This window comes from Tachypleus tridentatus, chromosome 2 (assembly GCF_004210375.1).
Source record: "Tachypleus tridentatus isolate NWPU-2018 chromosome 2, ASM421037v1, whole genome shotgun sequence".
Lineage (NCBI taxonomy): Eukaryota > Metazoa > Arthropoda > Merostomata > Xiphosura > Limulidae > Tachypleus > Tachypleus tridentatus.
The window spans coordinates 77791519-77804065 of NC_134826.1; the positions used below are offsets into that span (position 1 = coordinate 77791519).

Sequence of the window (12547 nt, forward strand, 5' to 3'; positions counted from 1 at the left end):
TAATATATTCCATAAACTATGGAGACAATATTCTAAAATTAGAATAATCTATCTATTCCAACTGAAATAAGGAGTGCATGGTTTACTTAACCAGTCCACAATTCAACTGCTTCATTAACTAACAGTGTTGAAACATATTGACTAACAGTAGTTCAACAGCTACCTTTATGACATTATCTGATAACGATATCTGGGAAATCCCTAGCATAAAGAATAAGGCATGAAAATGAATTGATGCACATGGTTAGTGGTCACAGAACTTCAGTGAGATAAAATATGATGGTTACTTTTTTGTGTGAAGTGTCACCGTATGGCATGACGTGTGTTGTGAACGAATATTGAAAATAATGCATATTGGGAATAGAGCTCGTGTATAAACACATGTTTGGTTAAACAAGCTTATAGGATTTTCAGTCTATAAACATAATTTCTGTGCACTACATGAAACACACACACAGAACTAGTTACTTGAATAAGAACAAGTTAATAAATACAATTTAAAACACAACAAAGCAGACTCTAGAAACACAAATGGTTTAAAGCAAAGATTATCAGCTTTGCATGAAATTCAAAGCCAAACCAAAAATCTATTCCTAAAAGAATGTCTTCCTTGTGTTTTAATGAGCACTTTTCATAAAATATAAAGGATACTAGAACCATTCAAACATTCTATAAATGTTTTTTTTTTTTATTTCTCCATTGGGGATCTTGTGGTAACTTATTTTGTGGGTTTTATTCAAAACATTAACATTATATTTGATGGCTTATCCATTTTTGGTAACAGGAGAATAAGTGAACGTAGCTTAAAGGGTTTCTTGATCCTGTTTTTGTGGCAGTTATGAGAACATCTTAGAAATGGGAGATAGTGATTTATTGGTTGCCTATTCAACTTTAAGCATAACTGTGTGCGAAGTTTGCTGGTCATCTTAAAAAGAGCTTAAATTATTTCTGCTATTTCACCAATAGAAATTTTTTTGTAAACATATCAATTTTACTTTAGGACGTCCTTTAATAACACTCCATTTGAGGACAAAGACTGTTCATGTGTTTTGTGTGTAATGTTGTCCCATGCACGTGAATACATTATCCTCAGCATTGGCTTCCACAAAGGTGGTTTGATCGTTAGAGCGCTAGACACGCAATGTGCATGTCGGGGTTCATTCAACTCTCTCTAACCGAACATTCTTGCCCTTTCTGACTTGAGAGCGTTATAGTATACGGTCAGTTCCACTATTCGTTGATAAGACTGACCAAATTGTTGGAAGTGAGTGGTATTGACTAGCTGCTTTCTATCTATTTTATAACTGTTAAATTAGGGGCAGCGAATGCAGATTGCCCTAGAATAGTTTAGCTCGAAACTCAAAAACAAAATATTTCATAAGAGAAATAAACGATGGACAGGCAAAAGAAGCAGAATTTTCGTTTTAGACAATGGTTAAGAAAAATGTTTGGAAATACATTCAAACTTGCTTATAAATATCCCAGCACATTTTAAATATGTCTTTCTCTCTTACAAGTTTGTACCTCGAGATATCGAACAGGCTGTCTGTAGTTTCCTTCCGAGCCTGCCCAAATTATTAGGTTGGAAAAATTGGCATAAAGTTTGACACCGGACTTACAGAACATAAATAAGGAGGTTAAAAATAATAAAACACATGAGGAATTTCGATCTTGAACTGGAAATTAGCCAAAATAATACATGGAAATAGAATTTATGTGAAAAGAACAGTTGTGGAGCGTTTAATGTCTAAAGGATGATAAATTCTGAAGGTGGATTTAATATGAATCCTTTTATGACGTCATATGCCCTGAAACAACTTGCATCTTCCAAAAAAGCTGTGTGTGTGTGCGCGCGCGTTTCACAAATGAAAGTTTGCCTGAAGAAGGCATCTGAAAGTGTCCAAAATTGCATCCATATAAATTGTTGTTTCATAATAGTATATCTATAATTTATCTTAAACGTAACGTAAAGGAATTTTACTTTGTCCTTGTAAGACATGGGGTCGTAGGTGGTCACTCTCAAGATGTTGTTGACAAGTAAATTATCAACAACTGTTTGACACAAACCTAATGGATATTTAAATGTTTTCAGAAAAAAAGGTTGTCATTATAAAACAAATAAACAATATTTGTAAGGCTTATCAAAAATTAATGTTTAAGTTGAAATTAAAAATACGTTTGGACTAGAGCTGCTTCTGACTTTGATCCGTGAAGAGTAATAAGTATTAAATTTTAACAGATTTGTCGTCTTTTTTATTTTTTGTAACTTCGAAATGTGTGCTTTTAGTGTTTACGATATGGAGGTCTTTTGTTTTGTTGCTATGGAAATTGTTATTTATTCAGAGCTAGAGTGGTTACTCAGCCGAGTGAGATTTATAGTACGAGTATCCTATCTTGTAACGTACTTATTAGATGTGAAAATTAAATTTGATTATTTTATCTGCGTTATAAAGCCGTATACTGAAGCTACAAATTAAACGGTTTTACAATAAAAAATGCTTAAATGCGAATGATCTTCAAAATGTATTTAGGTATACACTGAATAGTTTTGATCACACCAGCTTCAGATTACTGACTAACTTATATAGCATTTACTACTGATTTGATCTTCATACTGCACTGTATTGAATACTTTATTCTGTGCCTATCACACCATTCATTGTAAAGAAGTGACCAATACAAATGGGTGAAACATTCCTTTTGCGTATAAATACACAGCTAATGGGACTACTTTCAGTATTGTCGGCGTGTTTGTTTAGGTCTCTCTGTGTGACTATCCTCCTAAATAACAAAGTCATGAACCCAAACCAACTAGTTTTGCAACTTATTTATAAAAATGTGCTGAAAATCAGATAGGACACGGACAACATGGTAATTATTGAGTTAAAGTTAGACATGTAAATGGTAACTTATTTTAATACACTATCTTAACGTGATAATTTAAATTCTAATCCAAGGATTGGTAGTTAAACCTCTCATCTACTAATCTTTTAGTAACAGTTTAAACTATAATTACAAGTTTATTTTACTTTTAGAATGTCATTATTTCACAACGATAGGAATGGAAGTTTATTCTATTTTGTTCATTTAGGAATAATTCTCGTTCCTCTGGTACTGATCTACCTTATAGTAGGAATCCCTTTAGCCTACTTGGAAGTAACTGTTGGTCAACTGTACAGAGCTGCTAAACATACCGGTCACAGTCTGGCTCTAACAATCCCAGTTCTTAAAGGTGAAGTATCTTAGTGAAGTGAAACTAATCCTTTAGTATATAAATGAAATATTACTACTAATAAAATAATATTGGAGTGTAATCAGTAATAAAGCTTCCAAATATTTTATCATGTAAGTGTGATAAATAGATTCATAAAAATAATTATTGGATATAAAGAGAGAATGTTTGTTGCAAACAGTAAAAAACGTTTCGTCTAAATTGATTGTTTATACAAGTTATATAATCATGAACTGGCCGGCATGGCCAGATGGTTAAAACTCTCGACTCGTTATTTGAGGGTCGCAGGTTTGAATCTCCGTCACACCAAATATTCTTGCCCTCTCAGCCGTGGGAGCGTTATAATGTTGCGGTCAGTCCCACTATTCGTTGGTAAAATAGTTGGCGGTGGGTGGTGATGACTAGCTGCCTTCCGTAGTCTTACACTGCTAAATTAGGGACGGCTAGCGAAGATAGCCCTCGTGTAGCTTTGCGCGAAATACAAACGAACAATAATTATGAACTTATTCCGCGTGATCTGCTGTTAATTTACAGATAATTATTAACAAACCAGATATAACTTCAAACCATTTTTAAAACTACTAATAATTTTAATGAACCTTGCCCATTACCTATAACATTTTCGAGAGCTCAATTCTCTCTCGCTATGGTAGAACATAAATCGAAAATTAATATTGCATAAACAATGCATTAATAGACTCTATTATCCCCACACAAGAGCAGAAGACTTTGTTACTGAGTGTATTTTGAACAATATTCACGTTCAGAAGTATTTAAAATAACGTTTGTCATTACTGACAAACTATTCAGTAAAATATTCGTAGTAAGGTTCTGTTTTATTAATTACTTAGTAAAATATTGCCAGTAAGGTTTGCCATTAATAAATATTGAGTAGAGAATTCGATTTGCAATAATGTTTGTTATTACGAATTACTCAGTAGTAGATTTGAAGTAAAATTTGTAATTACTAAATACGTAGTACACTATCCGCATTAAGGCTTGTCATTACTAAATATGCGGTAAAAGATTCGTAGTAATGTTTATATTTCCAACCTATTTGATACAAAATTCGCAAAAAGGATTGCCATTACTATCAATTTAGTATAATTTTCACAGTAAGGTGTGACATTACTAACTATTCACTGAAAGAATCACATTATGATTTGTTGTTATTAAATATTCAGTAAAATATTCGCAGTTAGGTTTGCCATTTACTAACTGTTCAGAAAAGATATGCAAAGATTTCAACACAAATTATAGCAAGGTTTGTCAATACTAACTATTTGGTATAGGATTCGCAGCAACGTGTGACATCACTAATTATTCATTGAAAGAATCGCATTATGTTTGTTTTTTGTGTTTCTGAATTTCGCGCAAAGCTATTCGAGGGCTATCTGTGCTAGCCGTCCCTAATTTAGCAGTGTAAGACTAGAGGGAAGGCAACTAGTCATCACCACCGACCACCAACTCTTGGGCTACTCTTTTTACCAACGAATAGTGGGTTTGACCGTCACATTATAACTTATTAATACTCAGTAAAAGATTCGCAGTTACGGTTGTCATTAATAAATATTTGGTGAAAAACTAGTATTAATATTTGTCATTATTAATTTATCAGTAGAATATTTTGATATTATTGTAGTTACTAATTACATAGACGATCTACAGTACGGTTTTTCATTACTAAATATTCAATAAACGATTCAGGGTAAGATTTATAATAATTAAAAATGTATTATAGTAGTAATTAGTATTTGATTAAACGTGCAATGTTTTTATAGAAAGATATGCATTAAGCAAGACTGGATAAAAAGTAACTACCTATCGCTTGGTAAATGTTATTTTCACTTTCTAAACTGTGAAATATTCAACATATAATGTCTGATGTCAACAGTTTTAGCATAGATATTTAAGTGTGTACCTAGTGAACATTTAGTAAATATGAATAACTCCGAAATTTCTAAACTCCCATCTGTATAACTAAAGTAAAATTAGCGATTATTAATCAGTTTAAATTTTGCAAGTCTTGTCTAATGTTTCTCATATACGAGAAACAAATACTTGTTCTTTGAATTAAAGCGTTTCTAGTTTCAATATAAAATTACTTTACGGAAACTTTCAATTAATCTTTCTTAATTGGAAATTCTCCCTATCAAGCATTGTTGTAATTCACGATGTCTGCTGAACGTGTTAGGTACCTTTACTAAACATGTTATATTTAGAATTGTTTTTACTTGTTTTCATTTCTTTTTTTCCCAACATTTTTTACCTTTTTTGAGTTTAATGTTGGTTATATCTGGATTATATTTATTTGTTCTTTCATTTACCACCCAGTAGTAAAAGCTACCAGTCAGAAATTAATGTTATTAGAAAATTGGATGTAAGGTTTGTCATTTGTAACTAATCGGTAGAAGATCCTTAACTGTAATATCTTCCATGTATGTTTGTTTTATACATTGGTGTTAATCTATAGGTGTGAGCTACAGTGCCATACTGCTGCAGGTAGTGACTTCCTTGTATCACATGACTTTGATCACCTGGACTTTCTTTTACCTGTTTACTTCAATATCAAAACCCCTCCCGTGGACTGTTTGTACAGAAAACACAACCGGTCTTGGTGAGCTCATCTAAACCTATGTGGACGCTCAGAAATTAAATTGATTTAGTTTATAATCACTAAAATTTGTCTTTATTCGATAACACTGTCTCTAGTCATTTGGTAGTAACTGTTAGATCATAAGGTTGAAATAAAAAACTTGTACTTTTTTAGAATCTAATAATGTGATTGCTAATAATTGAACTTCTGCATTGTAGGTGGTTTTGTGTTTATTCATGGGCGCCTAACTTTGTATAAAATGTACAGGGATAGAAAGGATGAGAAGGAACTGGCGAACGAAGCGAGACGATAAAACATTTAAAGTGGAGTGGCATGTGACATTTTCCCTGTCTTATTAGGGTCCATACATACATTACTTCTCCCTAAATGTATGTGCTACTACTGAATTTTAACACATTATAACGTTATTCCACGTTGTTTTTTCCGTGTTGAAATGTAGCGATGACTATCAATTATTTCAGTTCTGACATGTATGCTACAGTAATCTCTTTATCTATTTGATATTTAAAATGTTGTCATATGGTTACACCAATCATCTGACAGTAATCCGATGTCCAGCCATACGAAGAGGTATTATAAACATATGAAAAAGAAGAAAGGCTGTATGTTGTAATATATTTTTATCAATAATTTCCAAAACAAAATAAATATATTTAATATCCTACTCCATCTTCCTAACTTGTAGTGCCTTACTTTAATTTAAATTTTGGTTAATGGTGGAGGCAGTGTGCTACAAGTTCACAATTAGATTATTTATTTCACTTAACATCTATCCGATGCATATTGACACTTCAGCGCAACCGAAACAAACAAGAAACAACATTTGCAAGAATCCCCGTCACACCAAACATGCTCGCTCTTACAACCGTGGGGACATTATAAAGGTACGGCCAATTCCACTATTCGTTGGTAGAAGAATAGCCCAAAAGTTGGCGGAGGGTAGTGATGACTAGCTGCCTTCCCTCTAGTCTTACACTACTAAATTAGGGATGGCTAGCGCAGACAGCCCTTGTGTAGCTTTGCGCGAAATTCAGAAACAAACAAATCCTATTTGCAATTAGTGTTTCGAAAATACAATATAAAACTTCAGCAGTTTAAACTATAGATATATTTAGTGTAACACAGTTGCGTGTATAAAATAAACATTTTACGATTAACAATGTTTTTCTTCAGAAACAAAATGAAAAATTAACACCCTTCTTCCACGTTGTTACGTGACATGTATGGAAAAATAACAGATGTGTGATAAAAGAAGAATACAATTTTGTTATTATGTAATGACTATCTTGAAGGAATGTTTGTATTTTGTTAGTTTGTAATATATCATATGTAACAAATTAAGGTTTTCAAGACAATTAGGATTGGTAGTATTATAAACGATGTTTACATACATAAACAGTTTTAGATGAAGTTACCGAAATTTTTTTAATATAGCCTTGCTATTGTATTTCAGGCTGTCAGCTTACTCCAAATAACGAGTCTTGTTCAACAAACATCAAATCATATGTTAGAAATAGGTACAATGAAAGCAAATCTGATAAATTAGTATGGCTACCAAGTGATTATTATTTCAAGTAAGTTTAATGTTTCTGTTGTTTTATCGAAGCAGCAGTTTTATTGTTGTTTAACCCTAAGCGAATCATTGTTTTACACCGTTTGTGCTCATTTTCATTACTCAGCGATAGATATTTTTTTATTGATAGTCAAATATTTATAATCTGGAAAAAAATATAAAAATACCATAATTTCTGTGACATGTAAATGAGTGTAGTGTTATATGAGTTACCTTTAATGAAAATATATTAATTATTGTTTTAATTTTAATTAAAACATGAATGTAAGGGTAACGCCAATTACTCAGATGCTGATCAAATAGAAATAATACATTCTATTGCAGTATGACAAGAATAATTTTGGGTTTATGTGGTTTGTAATTTTTTTTTCCCAGATACTTTCAAACGTTCGTGTTTTGTTCTCCACAAAATAATAGATGTTAAAACGTATTTAGTAAGATATGTTACAGATTAACTTAAGCTTTTACGAGAAATATCATTCTGGGAATGACATTCTTTCTAAATTCCAACCTTATTCTAGAGTCATAAGACTCTTTATTGGAACTTTACTTCTACCAACTGTATAGAGTCAATGTTACAGTAAACTTGTCAAGTTTCCTGTAAAATCCCATTAACTCTTTCTTAATTTGAAAGTTTACGTCATTAATTGTTTATTACCTGTTTCATAGTATAAGATTCTCTCCCTCTCACGCAAGTGGGAAAGAAAAAAGTGTAATATGAAAGGAAAGAAAATAGTGACAAAAACTACCCCTTTATTTGTCTTCCTGGATGAAACCAGAAACTAACAAAAGAGGACGCTTGCTTCTAAACTTGTTGTCTTCTGACAAGCATTTCAGTTCAAGCAGTTCTAAATTTTACTGGTATTACTTACAGAATATGATTAAGGTATTTTTTTTCTGGTTTACAAACTTGTTCATTTCCATATTTCAACCAGTATCTGTGATCATCCAGTATCTGATCTTCAGTCCAGTTATTAGGATCAAGTCTACACAACTGGAGAAAATTTCACTCGTCATAAGAGACAAGCCTTGAATTTAGATATTAACTTAGTTTTTCAACAGTAATTATGTACAGTAAAATTCACTGGTAACAGCCCAGTATCTACAGTTTATCTTCTTAACGTTCATTGGTAACAACTCAACATCGACAGTTTGTATCTTACTAACATTCACTGGTAGCAACTCAGCATCGACAGTTGGTATCGTATCAGCATTCATTGGTAACAACTCCTACATTCTTATACTACATATTAGCAGGAGTTTTGTCAAGTTCATGATCATGCCCATGAATCTTAGTAACGATGTTTCGGTTTCTCACAGGATCCACAATAAATCGATTATATGCTATATGGAAGACACTTACCACAGAGACCTAAAGAGGTCGAGATTTTCAGCAACCAAACTGCTTTATGAATAATAATTAAAAAAAAACCTCCATATAAAGTCTGTCTTAAACATAATAGCGCCTAAATTTATTCAAAACTTGTATTACATAAATACTAAAAATAACTAATATTCCAACCACGTAACATAATTAATTCCAAATTTACTACAAAAGCTATTTACATAATTATATGTAACAATTCTTAATAATAAGATAAGCATTAGTGTCTTAAATTGATAAGCTACAAAACAACTATCTTATTTACAAATAATTAATGTGTTAAAAGGATTTTAAATATTGGTTTATTTTTAGTTAACGATTGCATCTTAACCATTTTGAGAGAACATGGGCATAAGTGAAATACAAACGTGTACAGCATTTCAATAGTATTTGTATAGAATATCTAAGCCTACTTTTTTATTATTTAATACGTAGTAATATCTGTGGCTAGTCCATAAAGAAATCTTGTAACTTTCGTGTGCAGTATTGCAAAATTGATTTTGATTGTGTAGCTTTTGATATTGTTTTTGGTTTTTTCAAAGCGTTTTCTCATTTGTTAAACTTGCTTTCAGCAAGAGTTTCGGCAGCTCAGCAGAATCTTTTCAGTCTTTCTCTTGGCAACTAATACTGTGTCTATTTTGTGGTTGGATTATTATCTTCTTCAGCACTAAAAATGGTAAACTTCGACAACATAAGGTATGTTTAGAAGGTTTAAGTGATATGGTTAGAAAAAATCAAACCATTTTTTTTAGTATTGCTCAAACAATTAACAATCATCATAGAAGATGAAAATAATAGAAAATACATTTAACGAAAGACTAATGACCAAAATACCTAGCCTGTTTCTTTCCCTGAGATATCGCATTATAAAATTTCGCCATAATATTTAAAGTATGGGATTAATCCCTTTCATTGGGGTCCTTTGGTGGGTCAGCACTGAGTTTACAGACATAAAAAGCTAAACTCCGGCATACATTTCCCCATATTGAACACACCAGGTAACTTACTGTGACTTTAATCTAAAGATAAGCCCTTCTATTGAAGAACAACAAAACATGCATGATGTATGTGTCAAATTAAACAATTTAAACTGGTTAATGGAACATTTCAGCCTGGTACCTAACAATAAAAACAAAATTGTTGCTTCAACTAAAAGTTTAAATATTTCGATTTTTTCGACATTTAAAATAATTTACTTGCAAAACTCCGAATATTTACTATTATTTTAGAGATTTATAATTTAGTCATAGTGCTGAATTGGGTTACACATCTTAATTAAAACTACTCTGCATATCTTTACTTTGATATCATCCTTATACAAACCGTCGTAGCCAATCGTTATTCAAATTTAATGGGATAGAGTTTATTTTGCTTATTTTCAGTTCCCACAGTTGCTCAGTGGGTAAAGCTGCAGACTTATTAAAACGGATCCGAGTTTCAATGCTTGTGTTCGGCACACCACAGATGGACTATTGCGCTTAACAAAAAAACGAACTTATTCTTATATTTGAAATTTTGCAATTTTACTACGTAAAACCAGCTCCAGGACTTCTACTTTATTGTCTTGTTTTTCTTTAAGCCTTCTCAGAATTTATACTTCTTTAAAGTGCAGACAAACATCGGGACCTTGACTTTTGTTTTGATCCATAATAAAGTAAGTTTTCTGAAGTAATAAATGTAAAAAGAAATGAACGGAACTAAATTATGACTTTGACAACGGTCAGGTATTCGAGATACCACTGTAATTTACTATTCACAAATAAACCTCTTTAAAATATCTGAAATATGAATGAAATCTAGTAATACACTTCTGAAGTTTGTTGGTTATTTCGATGTTAGACATTCGTAAACTTTAACCACACCCTATAATCGAAAATAAGTTTATGTAAAGGACAAGTAGGTAGGAAACGTCAAAAATAAACCAAAAAATGTATTTACTGGAGTTTATGTCCTTATTTTGATCTGATAATTATCTGATTCATAAGTATGAAGAAACATTTTATTTAATACAATTCTTTGGCTAAATTGAACATAGAATTGTTCATGGTACATAGCTGAAGTTATTTGTTCGAGAACAAAAAAACAAAGTAAACGGAACAAACTGTAAAAATCTTTATTTTCGATACCTTCTTATGCCTTCGTACATTTCATTACAAATTAGTGTGTGTGTGTTACAAAACATTTATGTTCAATGTTATTGACTATATTGTACAAGTTTTAAGAGAGGACTTGGTTGTTTGTTGATTCTTGAAACAGTAGGAGAGATTTTACCAGTTTTTTTCTTTTCTTAGCTACTGGCCACGTTTCTCTTCGAAGCTCTTCAAGCACTAAATGCTGCAACAAAAAGGACTAGGTATACTGCGCCAATATCAATGATTAACAACTAAACAAACTTTTGCGAAGGTTGTAGAACTATTTTAAGTTGGTTCTTAAAATTCAAGATTTCCACCCTCTAAACTTTTCTAAGTTATTCTTCATTACAATCATAAGCTCTTCGAAGCCATTCAAGCATCACAGAAATGTAGAAGCCATTTAAGTACCTTTATAAATCGGAAATACTCCATTTTATACTAATTGGAAAGCTTCGTTTTATTAGAGTAAACAGAATATATATTTATCTCCAGCCTTATTATTGATTACACTCTTTAGAGCCGCTAAAGAATATAAACAGCTACAAATATTTTACTGAAATATATGACAATAGTACTGAATGCAGTATTGATCCTGCCATAGGGCAGATTTAATATTAATTCAAGCACCTTTCTCTTTTCTCCCCAAAGAAATTCTCTTTGTCCTTTATTTTCCGTCATTGAAAATATCCAATGCACTAGTTAGAAAATAAGTTGTGTAACTTAATTATCAGCTGCCGCATTGAGGATTCGTTATTTCTCGAGTTTCCTATTGTATTCTGTCTCTATGTGCTTTTCTGCGACTATTTCAGTGAAGTTTTTAACAATAGACGACAGATTTTTTTTTCTATTATGAGTGTCGATTTATTTTATTGATATTCATGCTTCGCTTGTTGAACACATATTTATACAAAAAAGAAACAGCGGCAAACTTTGTAAACACATGTAGTATTCATCTGAACACATATGTATAACTTGAAATTTAATCCCCATAAACTACTTACGATAATTACAAATTGTTAATGTATAAAGAGAAGTACAGATCATTAAAAAGTGTAGAAACAAACTGAATCAAAATGCATTTTCAAGCCCACGACCGGGGACGTAAACAAACTAAACTATAAATAGTATCTAGATTATTTTCAGGAACTACAAACCCCTATTTTGACTCCATTAAAATTGATAAATACTGTAGACCTAAAGTTAAGAATAGGGATTTGTAGTTTTAGAGAAAAATGCTTGTTTTTTAAGAGTTTAAATTATTTCGTATAAATATAATCCATAGAAAATATAGTCGTTAAGAACATATTGAGACACTCTACAACGAGCTCATCTGGTAACAACATCCGCCCATACAAACATTATTCTTAGTAACAATATCTGCTTTTGTAAAACATATTTAATGTTTTACTTGTAAAGCAAAACTATAACTGTAATGCAAAAACTTTTTCAACACTGATAATTGAAAATACTGTGTTATGCAAATTAGATTAAATTATTAATTTGAAGACTGATTGCTGTTATACCGTTTGAGACTTGGCCCGGCATGGCCAAGCGCGTTAAGGCGTGCGACTTGTAATCTAAGGGTCGCGGATTCGCATCCGCGTCGCGC

At 31.8% G+C, this 12547-nt stretch overlaps 1 protein-coding gene across 2 annotated transcripts in view; it reads left to right on the top strand.

Moving 5' to 3' along the window:
* The window catches only part of LOC143244291 (sodium-dependent noradrenaline transporter-like), a 101386-nt gene that overhangs the window by 51966 nt on the left and 36873 nt on the right, over positions 1-12547 (top strand). For both annotated transcript variants that reach the window (XM_076488678.1, XM_076488679.1), the window contains 4 exons: positions 3092-3232; positions 5706-5849; positions 7303-7423; positions 9379-9502. In XM_076488678.1, the coding sequence (XP_076344793.1) occupies positions 3092-3232; positions 5706-5849; positions 7303-7423; positions 9379-9502 (530 nt within the window). The remainder of the gene's footprint in view (positions 1-3091; positions 3233-5705; positions 5850-7302; positions 7424-9378; positions 9503-12547) is intronic.